Below are 12,709 nucleotides of genomic sequence, written 5' to 3' on the forward strand. Positions count from 1 at the left end.
CTCCCGGGCACAGGACATCAGGACCTGGTCCCCCGTTACCCCGTCTATGGATGGGGTGCCCTAAGGGAGGCAGTCTTAGAAACCAGCCGGCCCTGCGTTTTAATCCCTCCTCTCCTTCCTAGTGGCTTTGGGAGATGAACCTTTCTGAGCTACATCAATAAAATAAGGATCCTAGCCACCTCCTACAGGTGTGAAAGCTTAGCACACACAGGCCCTCAAATGTATTCTAACTCAATTTTCAAGCCCTGCAATGTAACTTCTGCTCTAACTTAAAATGAAACAAGCTATTTCAAAGCTCACTGATGATCCATAATCACCAAATCCAACGATCTGTTCTAATGCTTTCATCTGTGTCCAAGAAGGAAACAAATGATGAAGGAGAAAAAGGTTGATTTTCTCCTTGACCAAACTTGAGCAAGGCTCCTCTGACCCTTTCTCTACTAAGCTTTTGACTGGCCTACAAAGACAGTGTAAAGACTATAAACTGGACTATAGACCGGACTATAAACATAGTTTCTTTTTTTTAGAAGATATTATTTATTCGTGAGAGACACAGACAGAGGCAGAGACAAAGGCAGAGGGAGAAGCAGGCTTTCTGCAGGGAGCCGGATGCAGGACTAGATCCCAGGACCCCAGCATCATGCCCTGAGCCAAATGCAGACACGAAAAGCAAAGAGCCACCCAGGTGCCCCTTAAACATGATATCTAACAGCTCCATCCCTAAGATGACCCTGCTTGCGAAAACTCAAAACTGCCCAGAGAATTTACCATTTGTTCCAATGCCTGAGGATAGGGTTTCCGTCCCCCTGCCTCCGTGGAGGGTAGGAGCCTAACTTCCAAAAGTGCCAATTAACAAACCCAGATGGCTGTCACATGGACCAACCCCTCCTCCTTCCAGCTTTTTGACATTTTTTGCTTGCCTGACTCTGAGCCCCAACCACCCACTCCCCGTTCTGTCATTCGCCCTTAAAAAACTCCAGTGACCTCCGTACAAATCAAAGTTGAGTGCAGTTCACGCTGGACTCTCTCCTACTGCAGTACTATACTACTGATTAAAATCTGCGCTCATCATTTTAACTGGTGTGGGGTTGAATTATTATTGTTCAATAATTATTATTGAATACACACACAGAGATAGAGCAAGTTAGGCTGGGCATGCCTAACAGATCTCTGCTCCACTTGGAGTCATCTGGGACAGCTCCAAGACTGGGGACTTGAATGATCAGAAGGCTCTCTCACAAGTCCAGCATTTGTGGCTGGATCTCAGCTTCAACATCTCCACAGGTCTTCTTCAAGACCCCCATCCCACCAGAGGGCTCCTTCATGTTGTCTGGGCTTCCTCAAAACATGGCCGCTGGGTGCCAAGGGATGTCCTTTTTAGTGATTAAGAATCATGTGCAGGGCAGCCCAGGTGGCTCAGCGGTTTAGCGCTGCCTTCAGCCCAGGGCATGATCCTGAAGACCCAGGATCGAGTCCCACGTTAGGCTCCCTGCATGGAGCCCGCTTCTCCCTCTGCCTCTCTTTCTGTTTCTCTCATGAATAAATAAATAAAAACAAAAACAAACAAAAAAGAATCACATTCAGTGCATCATGTTTATAGAAGCAGCCACAAAGTCCTGCTCAATCTCAAAAACGGGGAAAACAGACTCTACCTCTTGGTGACTCTACCTCTTGCCTCTTGTGGAAATGCAGGTGGAACAAAATACTGCACCAGCTGCTTTGGGAAAACACAATTTGTCGTAGTTACAATCCCCCATCCTTTGACTTCATTCTTACCTCACTCTGCTTTGTATTAGTCATTTTTATATGTGTCTAAGCTCCCCTACTATCTATAAACTTCTAAATGGCAAAAACTTAATTTTTGCATCATCTATGGTGGCTTGCAAATGGTTGACTTACATATAGTTTTGGTCCTAGATTGTGAGCTACTTTCATGGATATGATATCCTTTCAATAAAGATGCACTAAATTGAAAGTCTGACAGAAGAGTTGCCTGCACTTCTCTTTACTTTCCATTTCTAGGACAGCTCCATGTTTCAAGTAAGAGGCTAGGAAAAAGCTCTGACACTTTGGATAACTTCTGTGAATTATCCTTCCAACATTGTTCAGTGTTTCTCCTACTAAAGGCTGCCCGGGACTTGTCCTTGTGTAACTATAATATGCCAATTCATCTCCATCTATCAGGAATGTCACTCTACCTTGACTTCCCTCATTGAATTAGCACATCCAACAAGAATGTCTCTCTCTATGTGTAAGATGCTTTGTCATCTCAAATAGATTGTTAGTCCATTGAGGACAAATGGCAAACAATTTCTGTTTTACTACCGTGTACCTCTAATATCCAGAACAATGCCATATATGCAGCAAGTGTCCAATAAAGTATTGGGGAAATACCATTCTACTCTTATAGGGGCATTTCTTACTTTTGTTCAATTATAGCTGGTTCTCCATATGAGTCAAAGAAAACATGAGGAAACAATACTAAAGTAACACACTTTTATTAAAAGTTTTCTAAGATTAACTGATTTTGCAAATGGCATTGGGGAAGTAAGTCTGCTTTACACCGCTTTGTCAGATTTAAATACAAACATGACAATGAGTTACTACTCCTATTGAGTAATTTATGAGTGGCTTATTTGTATAATAGTGGGCTATAAGTATTGAGTTTTGAGGATAAGTTTTGAGGATTCAAAAACATTTTGTCCAAATTTCCCCCAAAGGTGTTGCTTTTAGCCTGAAACTCATGAGAAGCTGAAGATGAAAAGCAAATATCCAAGTACAACCAAGAGAAATGGAGGTGAAGCTTTTGGAAGCTTAAGACAAAAGTCTTGATTCTTATCTGTGACTTCATTCCTATAGAACCTCTAATTTATTTAAACTGCATTTCCTCAAGTTTGTAAAACAGATACTACTTATATTGTCAGTTGAGGGATTTTTTTTAAACAATAAAACTTCAGAGGTAATATAGTCAGACTAAAAGAAGTCATATTTTAGAATATTTTCCTTATAGTATACATATAGAAAACTGAACAAAATGGGTTTTTTAAAAGATTTTATTTATTTATTCATGATAGACATAGAGATAGAAAGAGAGGCAGAGACTCAGGCAGAGGGAGAAGCAGGCTCCATGCCAGGAGCCCCACACAGGACTCAATCCCGGGTCTCCAGGATCCCGCCCTGGGCCAAAGGCAGGCGCTAAACCACCGAGCCACCCAGGGATCCCCCCAAAATGGCTCTTAAGGAAGATAATTTTAATTTATTAAGAATATGTCACTTTAGACAAAATCAACATTTTTTTCATTTTTTGTTAATATTTCTCTTCACTGAATAACTGATTCGAGCTCTATTCTTAATTGAATATAAAATTAGCATAAATAGATATGAACAGGATACAAATAGCACATTATCAAATTTCCCAGAGGAATATGGTAAAATATTTTTATTTTACTTTGCTATGATACTTTTATCCCATACTCTATTATGGGAATATTTGATTCAGAATTCTTCGAATAGTTCCTTCCTACAAGGTAATTCAAAATGTTGGCCCATGTTGCAATAGTGATTGACAGTAAGATGGTTAAGATACAGATGACACTTTTTTTTTAATAAGATACATTTCATGGCTCCTGGTGGAGAAGATATAATAAGATACCAGAGAAATTTGGAGAAATTTAAACTTGAAAAACAAATTACTTTTCCATCTCATTTTATGCTTAGACTTTGAAATTTTTAACTCAAGAAACCAAGACATCTGAAAAAAAAAATGGCAGGGCTTTCCTGTTTTTCTAAGTTCAGTATACAACACCAATAGCCATTTGCATTAAATAGACCTTTGTAATTATATAGATTTACATGCATGGTACTAAGTTACATGATTTATAAAGCTTGACTTAAGAAGGAAGCATTAAAGGTGCATCGGAATAAGAGGGCTGTGAATATTACAGAAATATTAAATCAATACACTAATGCATACATTTAAGATGTGAATCATGAACCTCCTCCTGTGGCCAGAATGACCTACACATTGACTCTGAAAGACATTACCAGTTGCCAGGAAAAGTGGAGAGGCCCTTCCAGGGCCCCAGGGCTTCCTCCATCATTTCTGAGAAAAAACGTCATGGCACCCGAATGGTAGATGGCACAGTCACTGCAGCACCAAGTCATGTAAAGCTACACAGTTTGCTGCTGTTTCGTTGTGCTTCCAAAGTTTCAGAATTAATGCAGTGGGTTAGTGATCTCCATAAATCTCCAAGTACCTGGTGCTGGGAAGTCTCCAATGTTGAAATTAAAATGTTCCTTAAAAACCACAAATGAATGTCATTTCATCACACCTTTTAGAGGCAAAACTAACAGGAGCTGAAATCCCCATATCAGATACCGAAAGTCAATTAAAAATATTAAGATATCACTGCAAGAACAATTTAGGGGGGGAAGTGATACTATGATAAAGTAGACCACAAATCAATTTCATTGTGAAATTAAAGAGTCATAATTAATGGGACTGCTACTTAAGGACAAGGGTAAAAACAGCTATCTTGAAGAAGATAGAACCTTCTTGAAGAAGAATACACATCAGGACTAGTACAGCTTTGCTATGGTGTTTGGTGAAACATTTTTCACAGTGGATGCAAAGCAGCGCCAGAGATCCCATAAAATGAAAATATTGGCAGTCACAGGACTTTGAATAAAGAATGGCAAAATTGATGAAAGTGGCATGCATCAAGCAAATGGAGAAGTGACGTCAAAGTGACCTGCATGTAAATTCTGTAAATTCAAGCTAAAGAATTTTTCCTGGGCATATATAGTTAATGAGAAAAAGTGGTCTGAAAAAATCTGGATAATGTATTAACTCTACAACTCACTCAGATCTAACTGTTGTTGTACCTTTAAGGATAAAGGTGACTTGTCAGATTCTTGGGTTGATGGATAATTCCCTTGGCTAGTTCATAGGTTCTGATTAAATTGTCCTCATCAATCCCAACGTCTTAGAGGAAGAGACTTTTCATGTCACCTAATGGAAGAAGGGTGTAGAGGAGCTGGCTTTTCTTTGCATGGTTGTTTCTTAAAATGAAGTAATTTTGGTTCAAAGGACACCATCAAGCAAAGGTCTTGGTGAGGACGTCTTCATGCTGCTGCAGATGAAGGGTGCCAATTCCTACAGCGGGTGCTGGCAAAGGGGGTCGGCTCACAAGACGAAGCTATGATTAGAGCAGAAAAGGAATAAAAACCAAAATGACCTTTTGACCTGATCAGAGCCCTGCTTCATTCTCCCAAGGCAGTGCATGCATTGCTCTTAGCTTGTTTAACCATAACTCATTATTTTCCTGGAAAAATAATAATTATTTTCCTGGAAAAATAATGAGTTACCTAGAATATACTGCAAGGAGATATCTGTCACAGCTAAAAACTAAATTCACCGTAAGGGGAGATAAACTCTTGAATTTGTCCTTTTCTTCAGTAACTATTCATTGGTTTTAGCGGTAGTTTCCTAAATTAGAACAAATGAAAATGATCTGGGCCCAGCGAAGTCGTAACACATGTGTGAACTGAGTTCCAATTAAACCAGAATAGGAAGATAAATGGAAGCACATTTCCTCTTCTCATGGTTCTTCCCTTCCTAGAGCATCATCCGGAAGAATTTGCCTTTTGATGGATGCCAATTATGTGGTGGAGCCAGGAACAAGCGTCAGTGGGCATCTCTTCCTCCATATTATCCGACTAGCCTGCTCATCACCCTGCCCCCCAGGGCTTGGAGAGTGACCTTTAGGACAAGACTTCTGAACAGACTAGCAGGAAAGGTGGCTGGCAGGTAAGAGACTTTACTTTTTTAAGTACAATCACTTTTTCTTATATGACACTAGCATGTACACATATATATCTTGATCAATATTCAGCATTTTATTCTGAAAATAGGCTAAATTAGATTTTACATTTTATTTTTCTTTTTAATATTTTATTTATTCATTCATGAGAGACACAGAGAGAGAAAGAGAGAGAGAGGCAGGCAGAGACATAGGCGGAGAGAGAAGCAGGCTCCATGCAGGGAGCCCGATGTGGGACTCGATCCTGGGTCTCCAGGATCATGCCCTGGGCTGAAGGCAGGCACTCAACCACTGAGCCACCTAGGCATTCCTAGATTTTACATTTTACTTTAACTTTAAAAGAATTGGACTGTAGGTTGCCTGGGTGGCTCAGTGGCTGAGCATCTGCCTTTGGCTCAGGTCATGATCCCGGGGTCCTGGGATTGAGTCCCACATCAAGCTCCCTTCAAGGAACCTGCTTCTCCCTCTGCCTGGGTCTCTGCCTCTCTCTCTCTCTCTCTCTCTCTCTCTCTGTCTCTCATGAATAAACGAAAAAATTAATTAATTAAATAATCTTAAAAAAAAAAAGAATTGGACTACTAATAGAGGATAATCTCAGTGTCTGGCCCTTCAGGAGAAATAACGCACATACGCAAAACCCTACAAGAGAGAAAGCTACTACCTTGCAGGCCAGTTGCTTTTCAAACCTTGGAGAAACAAAGGACCATGAGCCCATGTTCTGAGGCTCCTCCTGACTCCAAATAAAATCTGTAACAGAAGAAAGTTCACTTCAGTACTCCAGGTAAATCTACCATACACACACACTATATACATGCGGAGAGAGAGAGAGAGAGAGATTATAGCCATTTGTATACACATGTATATACATAGAATGTATGCACCTACAGCTCTCTTCAAGTAAATATATGCCTTTCCGATATGGCCTGCTATTGCTTATCTTTTTTTTTTCTTTTGACAAATGTATAGTCATATATCCAGCACCTCACTCATGATACAGAATAATTCTATCAACCCCCAAAATTCCCTCATCCTAGCCCTTTCAAGGCAACTCCTCTGCCAGCCCCAACCTCTGGCAACCCTTGACCTTTTCTCTCTCCCTACAATTTTGCCTTTTCCAGAATATCAGATAAACGGAACTATGACATGCGGCCTTTGGTTCTGGCTCCTTTGATCTAATCCGCAAAGGGATTTTGCCGCTAGCCATGGTTCACTCTCTTTTATGGTTGGGTGGCATGATGTTGTAAGGATATACCTTACATCCTTGTTTATTCATCCACAGGTTGAGGGACATCCTGGTGGTTTCCAGTTTGGGACAATCATAAATGAAGCTGCTGGAGACATTTTTCTGTGTCCACGTTGTCATTTCTCTTGGGTAAATACCTTGGAGTGGACTGTTGGGTTGTATGGGAACTCTGTATGTAACCTTGTAAGGAACTGACAGACTGTTTTCCAGAGTGCCTGTACCACTTTCCATTCCTTCCTGCAGTGACTGAGGCTTCCAGTTGCTCTGCTTCCTCATCAGCTCTTGATATTGCCAACTTATTGTTTTGTTTTCATTTTAGCCATTCTAATAGGTGCTGTAGCCATATCTCATTTTGATTTCATTTGCATTTCCCTTATCGCTCCCTAATTATGTTGAGCATCTTTTCATACAGTTATTTCCCACCCCATTATTTGGTTCAAATCTTTTGCACATTTTTTTTAAAGATTTTATTTATTTATTCAGGAGAGACACACACACACACACACACACACAGAGGCAGAGACACAGGCAGAGGGAGAAGCAGACTCCATGTAAGGAGCCCGATGTGGGACTCGATCCGGGTCCCCAGGATCACACCCTGGGCTGCAGGCGGCGCTAAACCACTGCGCCACCGGGGCTGCCCCACTGTGCCACGGGGGCTGCCCTCTTTTGCACATTTTGAAAACTTTGATTATTTTTATTCCTGAGTTCGGGGAACTCTTTGAGCATTCTGGATGTTCAAATATGTATTTGCATATCTTTGTCAGATATGTATTTGCAAATACTTCCCCCCAGTCTGTGGCTTATTTTCTCAGTGGTGCCTTTCAGCAGCGCAGAAAACTTTCATTTTGATGAAGTCCAATTCCTCTGTTATGGGACATGCTTCCATAGTGTTACATCTAAGAACTTTTTGCCTAGCCAAAGGTCATGAAGATTTTTTCCTTGAAGTTTTAGAACTGTACATTTTACATTTAGGTCTGAGATCTTGAGTGAATTTCTGTACCCATGGCATAGAGATGTCCAATTATTGCAGCCCACTTGTTGAAAAGGCTTGCCTTTTATAGTTGTATCAATTTATCCTAAGCAATAGTATGGCACTGATTACCTCTGACCTCTCAAGAAATGACATGTCCTAAGTGAGAGAAGGGGGATGGGGGACTGAAAAAGACACCAGAAAAAAACAAAGAGACATTGGTTCTAGCAGTATTTTTTTTTCATATTTCCAGATTTCAAAAGATTCAATTTCCTAATGACTCTCACTGCCCCTGGAACCTCTTTTCATATGAGACATTGGAATAGGTTTCAGGTATCTGAAACCCAAAGAACCCCAACAAGAACAACGCTGTACCTTTCACATGTTTGTATTTGCTCATCTCTTGCTGTAATGAATCCAGTGGGAAAGGGCAGAGTTCCTCTAATCGGATGATGGCAAAGGCATGCTTCTTCGCCTCCAAGGATTCTCTTTGCTTCTGCAGGGCATAAAAATGTTTGCCACAGCAGAATACCAGACTCTTGACGCTGTTGGGTAAAAAAGGGACAAGGGGTGAAGGAGAAATATCTGAAAGAACTGTATCAAAAGAAAGCACAGACTACATAGATGAAAATGCTTCATTACAGAAGCGGGGCGGTGGGGTGCTCTGTAGTTGAGATCAGTGACATGCTACGCCCTGGCAAGCCTCCTTCAGCAACACACCCCTCCAAAGTTCACCCTTCCATGTGTACTCTAACTCCTGTCCCATGGATGCAAAGAACTTCTATCAGGATAGAGGAGATTTGGGTCACTTTGGGTTCCTTAATGTGAACTAGTCTTCCCAGTAATTAGAATACTACTGCAGAGTATGAAAACAAAGATACACATCAGATTACTTTTTGGGATCCACAGATGAATCACCAATGACCGGCTTGAATGTTGTTCCTGGTGCCATTTCTTGAAGTGTTGACACAGCTGCCTAAGGAGGGGAGAAACCACAAATCTATCAACTGAAGGAAAGGAGCTGAAGATGCCTTTCTTATAAGGGATCTTTACCAAGAAATAACATCAAACTTTTCTCCTAGGACTATAAGTAAACATATGTACTCATAAACACAATATCTTTCCAAAAAATACCAATGGTGTATATCTTGGAACAAAATGATTCTTTCAAGATTTCATAAGATTGCTTTTTGTCTGATGCTGCAACAAAATTTTAAGAATCAAAATTTCAGTTTGATCATACTTTAGTATCAATAAAAATATGCTTTCATTTGTCAGAGTCAGAAATGACATTTGTGAACAAAAACAGCTAAACTAGGGCAGAGATTTCTATCTTTAGGATTCTGACTATAATTTATAAGCAAAATCTAATGAGTCAGAACAAGCAGGAGCAATACATGAATATTTCCATGAAGAAAAGAAATGTTATTAATGAGTTTGATTTAAATAAGTACTTGTTGCAAAGAACTTAGAGTAGACAACTCTAATTCATTTCCCTATAGTCTAGTCCCGAATGGGAATATGACATTTTGACTGGTCCACTGATAGGCAGCCATGTTGATGTGGGATACTGTGATATAACCTAAAAACTTAATATTAACTAAGAGAATAAAATAAAAATATATATTATAGAAAATATATATCTATTTATATGTAATAGATATATATTTTATTATATATCATATATATTTATTTATTCTTATTTTTTATTTATTCTTATTGCTAAATAATGTACGATAGAAGCAATTTTTCTCCATCCTGAACCAGAGCCCTTGGTCAGCTCTCACTTCCTAGGGTAGGAATCAAAAGGAGCTAGAGGGGCACCTAGCTGGCTCAGTTAATGGAGCAAGCGACTCTTGATCTTGGGGTCATGAGCTCAAGTCCACATTGGGTCATAGAGCTCACTAATTTAAAAAAAAAAAAAGAAGGAACTGGAGTTCAGAGCTAGGTGGGAAATTTGGGTAGAAGTTAGGTACCACTTGACAGGCAAAGTCCCTATAGTCCTGAGTCATGTTTATCACATGGCAAGTCATCTCTGAATACGCCGTGGAAAGAAAGGGTGGACTTCTGTTCAGCTAGATCACTTGTACCAATAATCTAATATTGGGGAAGAAATAATGATGGAGGTACTTATTTTCAATTAATAAAAGGACTTCTATGGTTGATGAAGATATTTGTCTACTTAATAAGACTAGCTTCTCACTTGAAAAATCTATAGGTTGGCTATTGCATTTTTTTTTTTTTTTTGAGAGAGAGAGAGAGAGCAGAGGGGCAGAGGAAGAGGGAGAGAGAGAATCTCAATCAGGCTCTATGGTCCACATGGGGCCAAATGGCAGGGCTTGATCTCAAGACCCTTAGATCATGACCTGAGCCAAAATCAAGAGTCAGACACTTAACCGACTGAGCCACCCAGGTGCCCCAGCTGTTGATATTTTTAAGGTTCCAGAGCAAGGCTTCACTTATTTGGTAAGTTATATATTAGACATGGGGAGAGGAGTGGACTCTTGGGGCCAGAATGTGAACTCTTATTCTCATTACAAACAGCAAAAGAAATTCTCAATAAAATGTCTAACTGTTCACTCAATACTTAGTAATATACATATATTATATTTAATAGGATTATATTCCTTTATAGTAATGACTGAGGGAGCAGGTGACACCCTTAGGGGTACAATGAAAGTTGGGTCATGAATCGCGGATGTGTATATTTCTTAGAAATAAATTATAGTAATTTACAGTATGTCTTGGCCTCTTTACCATTACTGTTTCAAAATATCTGTGTCAAAAGAGCCCCATCAGAAAGACTGTGTTAAAAAGATTGCATTGCATTAGTTTTTCCTGAATGTCCTGTGATGCTGCTAGACACACGAAGCCATCTCAAAGTATGCAAGATTGTTCAAGGAACATTGAGTTAGAGAATGAGATCAAATGCATGAACCCTGCTGTGGATGAATGAACGGGAAGTGCATTTCCTGAGTACTGACTCCCAGGGCTGGGGCCAGGGAGACACAGTGGAAGTACACAGCAGAATTTAAGGAGACGCCCACGCTAGGCTCATGCAAGTGCTGGCCACCAGTGGGGGCAATTCACTCACCGGTTTCCTCAACATCCCTCAATTCCAAATATACACTCTCAAACCTTTGTGAGAAGAACAAGGTAGCCTTGAAGAGCCACATCCTAAATGACTTATTTCACCTTATTAGCCTCCAAATAAGTGCAAAAGGTTTTTGAGTGCTAATCCTATTTAAGACCCATATAAAACTGCAAAAAAAGATTCTAACAGATGGTATAAATAGTTGCTTTGCAATATTTATTATCTTGAACTCTGCATATTCTTGTGATTTAAAAAACATATTGTGGGGTGCCTGGGTGGCTCAGTTGGACTTTTAATTTTGGCTCAGGTCACGATCTCAGGGTCATGAGATGGCGCCCCATTTCTGGCTCTGTGCTGAGCGTGGAGCCTGCATAGGATTCTCTCTCCCTTTCCCTCTACCCCTCCCCCTCCCGCTTGTACACACATGCTCTCTCTCTCTCTAAAAAAAAGTTAAAAATAAAATAAAAAACATAATGCGAGCTTAACACTCAGTTCAGGTAAACCAAGATAAAAACGTACCCTTTTATCGGTGTAGCAATAAGCTATATCATTAATAATGTTTGAAACAGGAGTCTACCTCTGTGTGATAAATCATTTAACAGGAAAAAAAAAACTCACTAAAAGCCAATGAATGCCACCACTGCTTCTCATCAAAATATTTGGAATTTTCAACTTGCTACTATCAATATAGTACCATACACCTGGTTATCTGAGATTTTGCTTTCCACATTTTGCATTAAGCACAGTCAACCTATGTCGAGAAGCAGATGATCTTCCTCCTGACTTATGGTCAGAAGGTGACTAGTAACTTTACCCTTTGTCATAATGCCTACATCATTCACCTACTTCATCTCATCACCTTGGCATTTTATCATCTCACTCCATTAAAGAAGGGTAAGTACAGCACGATAAGATATTTTTAAAAGAGAGACTATATTCGCATAACTTTTATTATAGTATATTGTTATGATTGTTATATTTTTTATTAGTTATTGTTAAGCTCTTACTGTGCGTAATTTATAAATTAAACTTTATTATAATGATGTATGCATAGGAAGACAGTATATGTAGGGTTCAGTACTATCTGTGGCCTCAGGCATCCAATGAGAGTCTTAGAATGTATTCCTCACAGATGAAGGAAGGATATTGGTGCTTATACTATTTGCACTTTAAAACTTTTTCTAAAAAATCATTTCTGCTCCCTATAGTCCCAGTTATTCCAGAAAGATGTTTTTAAAAGAGAGAAAGCAGTGAGGCCAGCTAAAACTAAAAAGATGTTTCTGTTTAAATATAATTAGATACAAGGGTGGTGGTGGAGGGATGGGTGAAATAAGTGATGGAGATGAAAGAGTGCACTTGAGAGAAGCAGCAAGTGATGTATGGAAATATTGAATCACCATATTGTACACCTGAAACTAATATAATACTGTATGTTAACTAACTCAAATCAAAATGAAAATTTAAAAAGCCAAAAAATTTAAATAAATAAATAAAACTAGTTACGGAAAATGTGTACAAAAATGACAAAAGGAAATTACAGACCAATATCTCTGATGAACATAAATGCAAAAATTCCC

The 12,709-nt window shown here is 39.5% G+C and overlaps 1 protein-coding gene across 1 annotated transcript in view; it reads right to left on the reverse strand.

Annotated features, from left to right (window-relative positions):
- Positions 1-3,424: 3,424 nt before the first annotated feature.
- The window catches only part of DHTKD1 (dehydrogenase E1 and transketolase domain containing 1), a 51,034-nt gene continuing 41,749 nt past the window's right edge, over positions 3,425-12,709 (reverse strand). The window contains exons 14-17 of the mRNA XM_041766879.1: positions 8,932-9,014; positions 8,414-8,583; positions 6,484-6,569; positions 3,425-5,198 (exon numbers count right to left, since the gene is read on the reverse strand). Coding sequence (XP_041622813.1) covers positions 5,097-5,198; positions 6,484-6,569; positions 8,414-8,583; positions 8,932-9,014 — 441 coding nt within the window. The 3' untranslated portion in view covers positions 3,425-5,096. The remainder of the gene's footprint in view (positions 5,199-6,483; positions 6,570-8,413; positions 8,584-8,931; positions 9,015-12,709) is intronic.

The sequence above is a fragment of the Vulpes lagopus genome, chromosome 8 (genome assembly GCF_018345385.1).
Source record: "Vulpes lagopus strain Blue_001 chromosome 8, ASM1834538v1, whole genome shotgun sequence".
Lineage (NCBI taxonomy): Eukaryota > Metazoa > Chordata > Mammalia > Carnivora > Canidae > Vulpes > Vulpes lagopus.